The sequence below is a fragment of the Simochromis diagramma genome, unplaced genomic scaffold, assembly GCF_900408965.1.
Source record: "Simochromis diagramma unplaced genomic scaffold, fSimDia1.1 OVJJ01000361.1, whole genome shotgun sequence".
Lineage (NCBI taxonomy): Eukaryota > Metazoa > Chordata > Actinopteri > Cichliformes > Cichlidae > Simochromis > Simochromis diagramma.
The window spans coordinates 7235310-7251678 of NW_024386860.1; the positions used below are offsets into that span (position 1 = coordinate 7235310).

General features: G+C 36.1%; 2 protein-coding genes and 1 long non-coding RNA gene across 4 annotated transcripts; all 3 read right to left on the reverse strand.

Moving 5' to 3' along the window:
• Positions 1 to 73: 73 nt before the first annotated feature.
• Positions 74 to 4308, reverse strand: LOC120732523 (G2/M phase-specific E3 ubiquitin-protein ligase-like). Its single transcript, XM_040030210.1, has 9 exons — positions 3972 to 4308; positions 3705 to 3765; positions 2992 to 3127; positions 2673 to 2768; positions 2145 to 2437; positions 1642 to 1865; positions 1157 to 1357; positions 853 to 1042; positions 74 to 600 (listed from the first exon to the last, which is right to left on the reverse strand). The coding sequence occupies exons 1-9, from the start codon at positions 4077 to 4079 to the stop codon at positions 296 to 298; spliced, it is 1614 nt and encodes a 537-aa protein (XP_039886144.1). The 5' UTR covers positions 4080 to 4308; the 3' UTR covers positions 74 to 295.
• Positions 4309 to 4342: 34 nt separating this feature from the next.
• LOC120732526 lies at positions 4343 to 6462 on the reverse strand. Of its 2 annotated transcripts, XR_005695595.1 has the most exons (3): positions 6326 to 6462; positions 6075 to 6137; positions 4343 to 4395 (listed from the first exon to the last, which is right to left on the reverse strand). It is a non-coding gene; the product is annotated as an uncharacterized LOC120732526 (long non-coding RNA). The 2 variants fall into 2 exon arrangements; XR_005695594.1 differs by lacking the exon at positions 6326 to 6462 and having other exon boundaries at positions 6075 to 6194.
• Positions 6463 to 7325: 863 nt separating this feature from the next.
• Positions 7326 to 12879, reverse strand: LOC120732524 (carcinoembryonic antigen-related cell adhesion molecule 1-like). The gene is made up of 8 exons (XM_040030211.1): positions 12534 to 12879; positions 11758 to 12036; positions 11258 to 11524; positions 10317 to 10595; positions 8530 to 8635; positions 8196 to 8227; positions 7623 to 7688; positions 7326 to 7418 (listed from the first exon to the last, which is right to left on the reverse strand). The coding sequence occupies exons 1-7, from the start codon at positions 12790 to 12792 to the stop codon at positions 7642 to 7644; spliced, it is 1269 nt and encodes a 422-aa protein (XP_039886145.1). The 5' UTR covers positions 12793 to 12879; the 3' UTR covers positions 7326 to 7418; positions 7623 to 7641.
• Between the last annotated feature and the right edge of the window lie 3490 nt (positions 12880 to 16369).

A 16369-nucleotide genomic window follows, 5' to 3' on the forward strand; every position in this document is an offset into this window, starting at 1 on the left:
GTATACTCTGTGCATAAACTGTTTTGAAATGTCCTTGTTTAAAAAAAAAAGAAAAAGCTTAATAAAATTATTAATTGTATTACACCAGTGACTTTATTGATTTATCGTTGAAAATACAGAGTTAGCATTTTTATAAATCTATTGAAGCTTTGAAAATTATTACATTTCAACATTAAATGCAGTCAGAATTTATTTCAAGTATCTTGTAAGAAGCAAAGTTACTTGAAACTACAATTAATGAACAGGATTAGAGTTAACAAACCCACCATTTTAATTTCACTTTTTTGGAACATGTTTAGATGGTGCTGAATAAAGCTCCATTCATGAGTGCTACTAAGAAGCAGTAATGAAAAGCATCATCATCAGCCATTGTTTCATTCACAAAAAGCTGAAGCTCATTTGCACATGTGTGTGCAATCGGGAGATGTTTGCTTTCATCGTGAATGAATGTTATTTTAGGAGCTGGTTGAAAACCTATGGCTGGAACCTTGCTGCTCCCGGTGGCAAAAGCCAAGATGTGACCAGGCCTCAAAGCTTTCACAAATGCCTCTTCATCCTTGGTAAGAGTTCTTTCTCCAAGTGAGTCTCTCAGCTCTTTATCTAAAAACAAAGAAAAACCACTGTTAACCTGGGGACACTAAAATAGTTAAAGCTTGAGCTAACAACTAAATGATGGCTAATGTTTTTATAAAAAATACAGAGGTTCTGTCTTTGCCTTGCTTGTCAGTTGTAAGCTATCATACATCTTTATTCCTGTTTTGTGTGTGCGCATGTGACATAAAAAGACAAAGTTTTACTTTAGTGTCCCAAATTGTTTCATGGCCAGACTACATTATGTGAATTTCTGCTTACTTTCGACACACTGGAGAAATTCCCGAAATTTGACCACCATCAGCTCCTCTCTAACTCTTCTGTTGCTCCCAAGGACAGAATAGCTTGGCCTGAGAACCCCAGCAATTAAACTGGCTGTCAGATCTTTGTCCTCCCCCGATAGGTCAAGCAGAACACGCAAACTGGGGTTCTCTCTCAGGAGTGATAAAATCTAGACAGAAAAGTTTAAATAATGGTTAAATTCCCGTTTTAAATACAAAAAGTAGCTCACTCTAAATGATTATAAAATAATGACCAATTGATACAGAAAAAAAAAAAATCTCACTCCATAGTAGGACAAGCCATCAGTTAGTTGATCAAAACAGCTTTGCCATTGCAGAACTGCAAGGTATAGAGCTGCATTTTTCACAAACAGATCTTTATTGGCCATGGTGACTGTGAGTGGAAGACCTTCAACTTGATATCGCCATGAGTCGCAGCAGCTGACTGCTTCCTCCAAATCATGTTGAGTTGTTGCATTTACAACCTAAATATTTAAGAAAAACACTTTAAATGTTTGTTTTTTACCAGTGTACACAAATACTGCAGATGGTTCATTTTAATTGGACTCTAAACGTTTTTGTTTTGGTTTATTTGGCTGTATTTCACCAATAATTTTTTTTTTAACAAAAAGGAAACAAATTGAAAATATAATACATGGAATTGCCTCTAATAACCAAAAGTGTATTTATTATATATTATAAAAGAAGACCAGAAGACTTGTGAATATAGGAAATATTACAATATTCTTGTTATAATATTGCAATTCACCTTTTTCAGATTCTCTCTTAACTCAGGGTCACCTATATTATCCGGTGTTAGGTGTACTTGAAGAATGTCTCCTGACACAATGTAGTCTACTACATGTGGAGAGAGAAAGGCAGGTGCTTCTCCACCTTGCACTATTGTTGTGGACAACATCCTGCCAATGGTTCGATATACTCCATTTTGCAAGTGTAGGATGTTAAATTTCAGTGTGCATCCATTTGGTGTAGCTGAAAAATAACACACAAAAAAGTATATTCTGTACAGACCCCAAACTGATATCTTGAGATTGACAGACAAAAATGTATTACTTTTTTTTTTTACTGTTTCAGACACAGAACATAACAGATTTATTATCTGTAGTCATTTATTAACTTGTTAATGTTCTGTCAAACAATGTTCAGATCAGGTGGTTGTTGCGTTTGTAACATTATAAAAACAAGTGTCGTCAACAAGCCTTTAGGCCTTGAGTAAGTAAGTTAGTTAGTTTGTCTATGAAATCATATTACCTTCAAAAGCACCACTGTCCTGAAAGATGGCCTTCACCAGTAAACGGAAAAACTCCCGCCTTGGCCCCCCAAGGTCAGCAGCATCTTCCTCTGTATCATGTTCATCGCTTGCAAATGTGACATAAAGCATCTCACAGCTTTCTGCAAACTTGGGTCTCTTGAACTGACGCAAAGCAGTCGACCACACATTGGCTCGACTGATATGGAGTTGTCTTGTTCCTGGTGTAATGACTTTCTCACTATGAGCTCTAAGAAGACCTTCAATTTCTTCTTTGCTGAGCTTCTTAAAAGACCTATATTAAAAAAGGGACAATGACAAACAGATCTTGGGGAAAAATGGAAATTTGCTGTACATTTGACTCAAGTGCACAGAGTTACAACAGATAATTATGTTGTGATAGTCCATATTAAATTAGTCAGAAATGTAATGTAAATGTAAACCTTTGTAATTGTGTAACTGCAAAAAAATGATGCAAGTGAAGATGCAAATAAGATATTCAATTATCAAAGGTTACTTTCAAATCTTACCTTGAAATATGAACTTCACTCTGTCTATCAGACTCTTCTAGGAGGCTACGCTGAATTGCCTCTTCAAGAGCTTCATCTTCCTCCAGGAAAATAGGGCTAAGTAGATAAGAGATATTAGAAATCATAAAACATGTCAGCCTTGAAGAATTTCTCACACTACATCTTTAAAAAAAAAAAAATTAAATGTAAATCCTAAAGTTGCAGTCATTCAGCAAAAAAAAAACAAACCCAAACATGCAAATTGGAAACTTGCATCAAAACAATATCCTAAACAACATCTAAAATGAAGGATTTCTTTAACCCCTAGACAACAGCTTACACAAATTCTGCCACATTATATGGAAACATCTGCTGTCCCTCTGCCTGGCCCTCATTTTCACTCTCTTGAATGCAGCTCTCTGTTTCCTGATGCTTGGCCTCACTTTCACCTGGTGTTGTAGACAATGCATGATGCACTGAACAAAGGAAAGAAGGTCAGCATGACTTGCTTCATAATGTTAACAGAGCCTTTATATATCCTTATATTAGTTTAAGTGAAAGTTGGGCACATATTCCTCCTTGGCTGTAATCACCTGTGATAATTCGTAAACATTAAAATGGTAAATGGCCTGTATTTGTATAGCGCTTTTACTAGTCCCCCCTAAGGACCCCAAAGCGCTTTACACACCCAGTCATCCACCCATTCACACACACGTGGAGGCTACAGTTGTAGCCACAGCTGCCCTGGGGCAGACTGACAGAGGCGAGGCTGCCATATCGCGCCATTGGCCCTTCTGGCCAACACCAGTAGGCGGTAGGTGAAGTGTCTTGCCCAAGGACACAGCGACTGAGACTGTCCGAGCCGGGGCTCGAACCGGCAACCTTCCGATTACAAGGCAAACTCCCAACTCTTGAGCCACGATCGCCCCAATCGGACAAATTAATGATGCTCTCATCAAACAAACCCCCCAGGAATTATTACGCACTGCAGTAACAAAATCTAACTGGTCATCGAGCTTAGAACCTCACTAGGTTCTCATTCACGTCACATACCTCGTCTTCTCCGGCAGACTGGACTTTCAAAGTCACTGTCAGACAGCTCTACTGGTTCCTCCTGAGGGAAAAGAAAGCATGTTCTACATAAAATCAAATACAGTTGCACCAAATCACTGGTAACACAGAGGCACATGGCTGCACTAAAAACTGTTTACACCTGCTGAAACTGCAATATTAATTAATACAATTAATAAAATTATGTTAAGGGAACAGACTCACTTTTTAGACAATAAATATTTCTGCACTGCAATATAAAATGTTTACCTGTGCAGGTTTTTGTATCCCTGCCATTATATAGAGGCAGGTGGTGGAACAAATCGAGCCAACTTCTTGGCCACCCCAAAGAAAACTGCTAGAAACATTTGGTTTCATTAGTCGTTTACATCCTCTAATTGTACTCAAATACTCAAAAGGGAATGTCTGGCCAGTTGACAGTGCAAATGTTCTTCTGAAGATTGCTGCTATTTCTTCTCTAAGTTGTGCTTCAGACCAGTCAGATGTAAAGGAGATCTTCCCAATAAGGCCATCTTGTGCTAGTTTTGCTCGTGAATCCCCTCTCGGTATGAGAAACGTTGATGCTGAAGACAAGGGCAAGCACACATCTTTTGTATAGTGTTTGCAGGTCTTGTTTTTTTCTCACAAAATGTGAGCGCGTAGCATGAGCTTGAGGAACTGATGGAAGAGGAACCTGAAATGAATTCAAACACAGATACAGATAGACACCTATGCATTATAATACATCCGTAAGGTTTCTGTTATCTGTTCATTAAAAACAAACAAACAAACTGTAGACTCAGTCCATCTTACTATTGTCTACCCATTACACAGAAAACTGAATCTTTTGTATCTTGTAGATTAGCATTTGGTGATTTTTGGTCAAGCTGGTGATTCAGTCCCCAGGTGCTCTAATCTACAGCTACCAATGGGTTTATCTGAGTATGACTGTGTGCGAATGTTGGACAGAAAAAGTGCTTGTATTAATCTGTGCCTGTGAATGGGTAAATGAGATCTGTTGTATAAAGTGCTTTGAGCACTCAATTAGAGTAGAAAAGGCCTGCAGTTAGGTCAGTGTGTATTTGGACCCTAACAAGTTTTATTTTGTTGCCCGTTTACTGAAACATTTTCCAATCATAATTATATCATGGACATGATGTGCAGACTCAGCTTTAATTTAGGGTATCCATATTAAAATGATGATGTCATTACCAATTAAGCAGATAAAAGGCCTGGAATTGATTTGAGACGTAGTGTTTGCATTTTGAAAATTTTACTGTGAACAGACAACATGCAGTCAAAGAGAACATAACAGAAAAAAGAAAATTAAGAAATTAATACAGCCACTACAGTGACCATCAAAATGATGAAAAATATTGACGTAAAATTTATTTTGCGACACCACAGAACAAATGATAGCGTATAATATGAAATGATAGATGTTTTCATATCGTCATATCGAACAGCCCTAATACAGAGGGTTCACTGCAAGGTGCAAGCCACTCATAAGCCTCAAGAATAGAAAGGCTAGAATGGACTTAACAAAAAAAAAAAAAAAAAAAAACATCTAGTAAAAGCCAGCAAAATTTTGGAAAAACATTCTTTGGACAGATAAAACCAAGATCAACCTCTACCAGAATGATGGCAAGAAAAAAGTATGGAGAGGGGTGGAACGACTCACGATCCAAAGCATACCACATCATCTGTAAAACATGGCAGAGGCAGTGTGATGGTTTGGGCGTGCATGGCTGCCAGTGGCACTGGTAGTGTTTACTGAATATGTGACACAGGACTGAAGCAGCTGAATGTGTTCAGAGACATACTTGTCTGCTTAAGTCCAGCTAAAAGTAGTCACATTGATTGGGAGGCATTTCATAATAAAGGTGGAAGATGACCCAAAACATACAGTCTAAGCACCCCATGACTTTAATAAAGTAATGAAATAGAATATTCTTGAATGGCCAAGTCAGTCACTGGATTTTAACCCAATTGAGCATACATTTCAGTTGTTGAAGACTAAATTTAGGACAGAAAGGCCCACAAACAAACAGCAACTGAAAGTCAATGCAGTAAAGGCCTGGCAGAGCCTTTACAAATTAATTTTTCCCCCTCACATTTTTATGCATTCATTTAGTCCAACCCACTGAATTAAAACTTAAAGTCTGCACTTCAACTGCATTGGAGTAGTTTCATTTTTAATTCATTCTGGTAATGTACAGAAGCAACATTAGAAAATGTGTCTGTATCCAACTACTTATGGACCTGACTGTATATCAAAACCAGTCAGCTAAGATAAGATAACATACCTTTATTAGTCCCACAAGGGGAAATTTCATGATAAATAAATTAAATGATATGTGTAAGAAGGCCTACCGAGCGGTATGGTATCCCAGTGGAGACGGCAGGTCTACTTGGTCCAGGTGCATTGCTGGATTCCTAAGGAAACATTTACATCAAGAACGACTGTTACCTACCTACCAAATAAATAAATAGAGTTGTGTGATGTTCGATCTCTGTCTGCTGCCTACCAAATGAAATAATTGAGGACTAGCTAAGTAATTTAGCTTTGCTAGTTTTGCTAACACTGCTATCAACCCGTCCAAAATGCTATACAATAAACTTACCAAGTGCTGCGGCGTTTGTGAGGTCGAGGGTGCACTATCGTTGAATGGCCGACAAAACGGCTCTTCCAATGTTTTCAGCTAAATCGCTGGACATGCTGGTAGGGAATAGTTGAAGCAGTTCATGGCAGTCAAAAGTGACCGTGATAGGAGCGCAAACACAGAACCTGACCACGACCGGCACACTTTAGCACGGTAGGTTTTCTTGAAGCTTTTATTTTGGTATTTCCGTTGACCCGTACAATAAATTTGCATATTAGCTAAATATTTAGTTTCCCGTAACATTTAGATTTAACATTTAACATTTAGATTTATATATAACATTTAGATTTAACATTTAACATTTAGATTTATATATAATATTTAGATTTATATATAACATTTAGATTTAACATTTAACATTTAGATTTATATATAACATTTAGATTTAACATTTAGATTTATATATAACATTTAGATTTAACATTTAACATTTAGATTTATATATAACATTTAGATTTAACATTTAACATTTAGATTTAACATTTAGCATTTAGATTTAACATTTAAAATCCTGTTTTAAATATGAAAAGTTACAAATGTTTTACTAAATGTTGTAAAAAATGACTCGAAAAAACATGTTTTTGTAAGATTTAGAGCTAAATGTGGAAAAATGTTGCTGTTAATTTCGGCATGTTTCAGTTTACAAACGGCGCCCCATATCAGACAGCATAAGGCCTGCAAAACCTTTGAAGGCTTTCTGTAATCATCCAGATTTTTACAACATATAGATTGAGTTCACCATTAAAACATACAGGACCACATTTATGAGTGATAAACTGATGTAAGAGCAAGGGCTACAACCTCTGTGTATTTGTTGTATTTATTTGACATTTAATGATCAATAAGATGCTACAGACAGAGACCTATATCAAAATAATAGCAACTTAAAAAACCCTTCATATTTATTGTTGTAGGCTAATAATTTATAAACAATCTTCATATGTCCTGTTAAAATATTTTCATAATGACCCCAAAAAATATTATAACCAACAAACTAACAAAAACAATAACTTTTGTCTTCCTGGAGCAGATAGAGACTTCACAAATGTTTCATCTGCAGGACAAGAAAAGATAGACATTTTTTTCTAGCAGACAAACACTATAAACTGCATGCGAGTGGGCATTAGCTTTCAGCACTATTGGAAAAATGATAGATTTTTATACAGAGAAAAAATCTTTCACTCTTTTCCTTATGTATAAGTATAATGTATAACGGTATTCTTTCTTAATAAAGCACAACAGTGAATTTAATGCTTACCTTAAAATGGAAATACAGTTCAATTTTTCTTGTCATTTGGGGAAGTGTTCTCATACACATGTTCTCCTGGTCAAAAAAAAATATTTTGATACAGTCACACTTTTTTTCAAAGGCCTCACACTTTTTTTCAAAGGCCTTCTAGGAGTGTTATCAGAGCCAGTTTGTAGTCAGTTTTTAGTCAGCTGTTGGTCATTCTTAATCTTTTTACTTTGTTAATCTTATTCATTGTATATCTTATTGTTTATTCTACTCATGTTGATTTATTTTTATCTTCTTTTTCAATTATATATTTGTTTTGTTTATTGATTTCATTGTATGCTTAAAGTATGGTTTTAACTGCTATCTCTGTTTTATTATTGGAAAGCACTTTGGTCAACTTTGTTGTTTTTAAAAGTGCTATATAAATAAAGTTGGATTGGATTGGATTTTATTTATACTTGCCCAAGGACACAATGACCGAGACTGTCGGAGCCGGGGCTCAAACCGGCAACCTTCCGATTACAAGACAAACTGCCAACTCTTGAGCCACGATTGCCCCCAATATTTTAAATGTATATTAAAAATATTACTCACCTGTATTATGTGTCTGTGGATTTTTGTTGGTTCTAAATATAATAAATGAAGCATTATCAAAGTCTTTCCACAAAGTTACACAAAACTGTAACACATTTACATTTGTTTAAAGCCAATCTTAATGACAAATGATAAAGACTTGTTTGTTCAAACAAACAGTGCACTGAAATACTTGCACCTCTGTGGTTGTTTCATGAAATGATATAATGTTAAATGAATTACACATAACATTGCTAAGTTTAGCACAAGCATATGCTTTTGCTTAAGTGTTTAGAAGTGGATTGAGAACACAGATTCAGAGACTTATAAGATCATTAAGAAATTATCCACCTACCTTCGCCTATAAAAGTAGTATCCTACACCACAAGCAACAGCAACGATGGCAAAACATGCGATTACAATTCCAGCGATACAACCTGCAGCACATTCTGATGATTGATCTGGGGAAGTTCAAATAGAGATAAAATAAAGATGACACAAAGTTGTCTCACCATCTCAAAACTTTCCAATAATTTCTCTCTTTGTTTGATTTCATAATTGAACAGGTTTCAGAGGACTTTTGGTCAGTGCATTGCTCACTTTGTCTGGAGAGCACTTGTATTTGTAAAAATGATGAATGCACTGTGTAGTTTCAGCAAATATTTTGCTGAAGATTAATGTTTTGATAAAGGGTAGTTAAGTGTTAGGAAACATTTCCAAAATTTAGTTCATGGAAAATATTAAAACTCCAGGAAACGTACATCATTTAAACTATTAGTGGTACCATACTATAGGCACACTGCAACATCCAAGAGTATCAGAGCACACAGGTACCGTTCACATCAAATCCATACACTGCTGATGATGATGCCCTCTCAGTTACATTAATCCATCTTTGAGAAATGTGCTTCACTCTCTCAGAAAAGAGAGAGTGATGCTTAAAAACCTCTATTTTTATGTAGTCACCCAAATTGGTGATGATCTGCCCCATTTTTGATTCTGCCAACAACACTCTCGACAGTTAATTAGGAATTGCCTTTTTCAGCTCAGAAATATCTCCCAACTGTGAACTTTGTTGTCTAAATCTGAGTTAGAAATAGTTATTCATGCTTTTATTTCATCCTGCTTATATTATATGAGCTTCTTATATATTATTATACTACAATATTTCTAGCTAAAGAGGTACCGCTTTCTATTTCTCTTGACAATATTTTATTTATAGATATAATGCATTTTGGAGTCAACTTGAAAGAAAGGCACATGTGAAGCGCAAAAGTAAGATCAGAGGTCAACTGGCAAATGCGCATGTTGGGGTTGCTTCTCTACACATTCAGTTCGGGTTTAGGTCATGACTGTCATTTGTGACTATAGACCCAAAAGGGGGTTCTAAGTAACTGGTGGTGAGATGGATCATCTGGTGGGGTAGGATGCCAGACAGGCCTGGTGTACCCAAACGTCTAGTATAGTGAGGGTGTGCTGTGAACATCTGGCAGAGTTCCCAGTCCACAAGATCCTTACTGACCTCCATCTTGCACTGGAGCTGTTCGTAGCTTAGTATGAATTAGAAACAGCATCTCCAAATCTTAGACCATGGTATTAAGACCATGGTCTAAGACGGTGTATGGTCTGCTGAGGTGAGGAGAGAGCTGAGTGTGAATGGGAAGGTGATGACTTACCAGTCATTTAGCATTTATCTTTATCTATGGTATTAACCTCTTGCTAGTTACTGAAAGAATGAGGTTGTGGATACAAGTAGCAGAAATAAGCATTGAAATAAACAAGCATTTGAATAGGATGACTCCAGGACTCACTGGAGAGATTATATCACTTGGCTGACTTGTCCCAAAGGACTGAACACTATTGAAAATAGACGAACATGAACAGTTGGGTAGAGGTCAAATTTAAGGTGTCTTTGATATTGATATGGATCTTTTTTTTGGAACTTCAATTTGAAAATGTTTTGGTCTGTCTGAAGGACACCTAATAAAGTAATACAAACAATAAATGTGTTCATTGCATTAAAATAAAAATACATTGCAATGATTGATTAAATATGTTGTCAGTGGTGCCAATATTGTAGCTCAAAATTTGTATGACCATACGTGTGAACAGTTAGTGTAAACTGAACAGCATGTTACTTACAGTTAAAAATCAGAACATATTTCGCTCCATCACTGCTGACAGGGTTGCTGATATTACAAAAATATTTTCCTTCATCTTTCTTCTCCAAAGTGTTAAAGGTCAAAACTCTGTTATTGTCAGAAAGGCTCATGTTGTCAGTCAGGGTCAGTTTGGAGCCATCCTTCATCCAGTTTCTGGTAAAGACTGAGCCAGAAGCCTCACAGGTTAAGCTGACAGAAGTCCCCTCAGCTGGCAGGTTTGTTGACGAGTTAAGCAAAATTGAAGGACCTGATATTTTCTCTGTTTGACAAAAGATAAATTGTTAAGAAAGAAAATGCACATACAATTCTTTACATACAGGTTAGAAACTAAGAGATAAAAGAGAGATGTATCTGCTTGCTGGTGATGCATACCCGTATGATCCTCGCTCAAAACATGTAACGCTAAGTAGTGCTAAATACTATCATTTTTAATATTATGAACATCCTGATGATATGGTTCTTTAGCTTAACTATGTTGTAGCAATGATGACTCCCAAAGCTATTGAAATTAGCTAGTGTTCCTATTAATTCATTATTAATTCCCAATGTGCAATTATCCCACGGTGATTGAATATATATTTAAAACAAGTGCATAACAATTTATTCATGCTTTACTTAATTGTAAATACAAAATACCCTAAAAAATGCCATTCTTTCACGCTGAAACCATAAATGAATCAAATAATGTTTACTACCTGTTAGCACGTAAGAAATAAACTAAAGACTTTTTTGCCGGCTTATACAAATGGTGATAATGTTAGGCTAATCGCATAAAGCTCACAATATGTAATGAAATCATAACCAAAGTTGTTATCATAACAGCCACATGTTAAAGAAAGAAGAATTTGTTTAACATGTGGCTGAGAATCCAGAGAGCAAAGAATGCATGAAACACACACTTTAACAATAAATCAAACCTACCCAGTACAGTGATGGCTGAAGGCTGAGATGTTTGAGATCTCAGAGTTTTGTTGTTAAAGGCCTGACAGCTGTAGTTTCCACTGTTACTCATGTTAACATTCATCAGTCTGACCTCTGATCCAGTATCAGGCAGCTGATCTCCATTCAGAAACCAGTTAAACTGGGCAGGAGGTCTGGATCCAACTGTGCAGGTGAGGCTGATGTCTGACCCCACAGCAAAGTATTCTTGTGATGGAGGTAATATCAAATTGATATTTTCTGGGCCATCTAAATGTAGAGGGGACATAGAAAAGTTATGTTGGGTGGATGGAAAATGTAAAAGTATTTCACACAACTACATTGCTTCACATCATGTCAACTGAAAAAATATCTCATCTATCTTCTATTCAGCTTATCAGAAATATCTAATATTCTGAAATCTAAAATGATGTCTAAACACTCTGATGCTTGTGTGCAGATGTTTTCAGATAGACTACTGAACATTTAGTTTAGTAACTCACAGCTGATGGAGAGGTTTACTGGATCACTGGTACCAGTACTGATAGGGTTGGACACACGACACCTGAATGGTCCCTGGTCAAAGCGGGTCACATTGATTATAGTCAGACTGGAGCCTCCATCAGTGAGCTGAACTCTGTCACTTGCTGTAACCTCAGAGCTGCCGTTCAACCAGAGGAAAGAGAGAGAGGATCCAGAGGCAGAGCAGGACAGAGAGACAGAAGCATTGAACTCAACCAAGTCTGTGCTGCTGGAAGTTACCAACACATTGGAGACTTTCTCTGTGAAAGAAAAATACAACAATAGAAAATAAGCATTAAAATAATTACAAATCAATTCCAGCTGAACTATGTCATGTTAAGGAGGATATATTACATACCCAACCTAAAAAGACAGAATATCAATAATTGTAAGAAATACTGTACCAATCAAAATCTTGGAATATTTTTATTTGTATAAAAAAAATAAATCAACTCCCTTTAAGTGACTATTCTGAACAGAATAAATGAGACAATTGAGTTCTCAGCTTGTTCTTTGTTCTATGGGGATCAATATTACCTTCACATAAACCATTCAGTTTCTTACAGACACTTTTTAAAAGTCTTTATTATCACAGTCTTAAGAATAAGACGAATTATTGCAAGAATGTATTATTACAGAGTAGAGATGTAACAAACATGTACTAATCATTACAGGTATTTTTACATGTTCAATATATTGTAAACTTGTTTAAATATTGCAAAAACAGTTAAGCTGTTGAATTTCTACATCTGCTCACCGTATATCAACAGAGTAGTACGGCCATTCTGGGGTTTTCCATCTTGTATAATACCAACACTGTATTCTCCAGTGTCATCCAGAGTGAGACTCCTGAGCTCCAAAGACGCAGTAGATGGGAAGAAGGTGATCCTGCCTTCATACTCAGGTCCAATAGTTTCTTCTGAGTTAATCATGACTAGTATAGTTGTAGAGAAATTAAAACTCCAGTTCACAGATTGAAATGGTTTCTCTGTTGGAGACAGTGTTGTAGTGAACATCACCGTTTCACCTACAGCTGCATTCAGACCATCAGGCAACACACCAGCTCCTTCAGTGAAACCTGCGGGAGAAGAATAGAAAAGTGCTGTTGTTACTCAAACATATAAAACAGTTGTGGAATATATAAAGATTAAATTTTTTAGTTATTTTCATTAAAGTCTAATGTCAGCTTTTCCAGATAATACTGCACATAATTCTGGTCGAGTTTCAGGAACTCACTCAATAATTGCGTGGTTATTAAAACTGTTAACCAGCTGTTGCTTTTGGTGACTTGTTGCTATTCTAAGCCCTTGGCGAACAACCGAAGGAAAATCTGACTTTTTGTAAAGAGACCACAAGTTATACTGAACATCTTAATTTTTAGATTTACTTGCAAATGTCACAAAAACAACAAGAAGCTGTAGTAACAAAGCCATTAATTAAATATCCATGAAGTGTGTAGTTAGGAATGTTTTACTATCAAACTGACCAAAATACTGACTCAGTATGGTGAATGAAACTCTACTTAACAAGATGCAGTGTCAGTTTCATGCACCAGAAAACTTGCAGGATGCCTTCCTCAAGTGGTGCAACTGTGTTAGTGCAAGATGTAAAACTTAAAATGTTGCTATAAAGACGTCCAGATGTCCAGTCACATATATAAAAAATCTCAAAAAGTTAAATTAATCTGTAGAAAATAAAGCAAGTCTGAAAAGGTCACGTTATTTTCATTAGAGGTTTTATTGGAAAGAAAAAAGAAGCACACACAGCAGGTTAATTCAAGAAACAAAACTGAGACTGACAGATTCACGTACAACATAATCTAGAAACAGGTAGCCAACAGGAGAGCCAACAGAAGCAACCTGATCAAAGGCTTCCCATATTTCTCCTGTCTCCTCTGTCCTCCATCTGAAATCAGTCTTGAAAAATGTGTCCCAAGTCCTGCATCCGGAGGAGAAAGGAGACACGAACTATGGGGTTTAATTGGAATAGATTTAAACTGAGATTCAGAAGGAAGCACTCAACTTTCTTTTAAATGTCTTTTGTTTCCACTCTTCTCTCTCTATACTCATGAAGAACAAATCAGAGAAGTAAAAAGAGTTAAAGTCGCATGATGAACAATTAACGATCAATGAAGAATGACACAAAGGACGAGGAAAACTAAGCATTACTAGAGAATTATAAGGACCATGGCACTGCTCTCCTACTCTCATTTAAAATACTTTTGTACAAACCTGCTTCTTCTCTGATCCATGTTATCTGAGCAGAAAAATTTATTTCTGTTTATAATATTAAGGTCACATTATGATTAAACATGAACTAGAAGTATTCAACAGATGTCTCATAAAGTGAACAACAAACAAACAATAAACAAAGTAAAACTTTAAAGTCAGTGTGAGCCGACAGTTTTTTCTGCCACGTCAAGCAGTGAAAGCTCACCTGAGATGGACCCAAAAATGAAGAAGTATATGACAAGTACATCAGAAAATGTTCCCATTTCTAAAGCAGTCCTTCACTCTTTGCCTTTTCCTTTGCTAATACCGGTACATGAATGTTCATTCAATATATGGTGTCATAAGGAAGTAATGTTGTTATTCTGAAAGGTTAAACTTCATGAACTTTTTTAATCATTAACAAACCTTTCTACTAAGTGTTTGTGTCAGATTCTGTTTAGTCACATTAAGCTTTCCTTCTGTACTGTAACAGCTAGTTACAGGATGTGTCACTTGGAAGAATTTAACATGATTTATTGTCAGACATAAATTAATTGATCTATTTTGGCAATTAGGCTCCAATGACCCATCACAGCAGTGATAGAATTCAAGACAGGAACGATTGGTATTTGGTTATGCCAAAAAGGGATTTCCGGTATATGGCCAACCAAGATTTAGGATGGGGTGGCATTATCCTGACTCATTTTTGGGGTTTTAAGGAATTGTTTTCACTGTGTGCAGTGTGAGCAATTTGCATGTGGTTGGTTTGTAGTGCATGTTGTCTTCTGGGAACTGTACTGTAGGTCACATCCTCTCAATCTTTGTTTGAAATCTCTATTTTAAGTGTAAGTTGTGAAATAAAGTTTCTGATCTTGCCTTCTGTGATGGTGTCTTGTTTTTGGTTTTCTGACATATCACAACTTGGATTATTACAGTATTGAGCCTCTTACCCTGGGACACGTGGGAGCTCTGTGACTGTGTTGGATAGTTGTTATGATCCAAGTCATAATTTTGTGTATTGAGGGGGTGCTGTTATTCTCCACTGTTTTTTTGCTTATCTAAGTTCCAGATGGAAGCTGACCATTGGTTTGGGAGACTGAATGGGGCTGGCTATTAATTGGGACCAGTCCAGATCAGCTGTGCCCTGCCTATATATACTTCCAGCTTCCAACAAGGCTTTGTATGATTAGCTGTGTGTTGTTGTGTGACCGATTTTCTGCACTAAAAAAACAAGATTAATTAATTTGTACATATTGTAAATATTGCAAATGATCATTTTGAAGAGAACAGACATGGTAGTTGTATTCTTTTAAAATGTTTTCTCCTGTTTAGTCTAGGGAGGCAGTTAAAAGACCTGTATTTTGTTTGTTGTTTTGGTTATGCCTGCCCTGAAACTCTTTACCTTAAAAGGAAAATAAATGATTCTGTTTTTTGAAATAGAAATTTATTCTTCCTCTAATGTTGGGCTCAGGGCATGCTAGACACTATTTTGCCTTGCTTCATCGTCTAACTCAGAATTTTAAATACTCACAAAAATTTATCAAGATTTTGGCTCAAAGTTTGACTTTTAGTTTTGAAAGCAACAGAAATGACTTGTTTCAACATTGGTTGTATTCTGTTGATAGTTTTAGGTCATTTTGGATGGTTATAAAACATTCTCGGTATCTTTCTGAGTATTTTTAACTAAACAAATAACTAGGGCTGTGGCATGCAGCGAGGAATATATATATGAATAGTGATTTGTTTTCTATTGATCAATTAAACTGTGTGGGATAATTGGAAAAACATCCTGTGACTGGACATCAACATCTTTATATCAACATTTCAAGTTTTACATCTTGCACTAACACACCACATGAGGGAGGCATCCTTCAAGTTTTCTGGTGCATTAAATTACAAAGAAAAAAAAAATCTAGGACTCTCTTTGCACATGAAACTGGCACTGCATCTTGTTAAGTAGAGTTTCATTCACCATACTGAGCCAGTAGATTTTTGGTCAGTTTCATAGTTGAACATTCCTAACTGCACACTTCACGGATATTTAATTAATGGCTTTTTTACTACAGCTTCTTGTTGTTTTTGTGACATTTGCAAGTAAGTCTCAAAATTAAGATGTTCAGTATAACTTGTGGTCTCTTTACAAAAAGTCAGATTTTCCTTCGGTTGTTCAAGGGCTTAGAATAGCAACAAGTCACAAAAAGCAACAGCTGGTTAACTGTTTTAATAACCACACGTTTACTGAGTGAGTTCCTGAAACTCGATCAGAAATATGTGCGGTATTATCTGGAAAAGCTGACATTAGACTTTAATGAAAATAACTAAAAAATTTAATCTTTATATATTCCACAACTGTTCTATATGTTTGAGTAACAACAGCACTTTT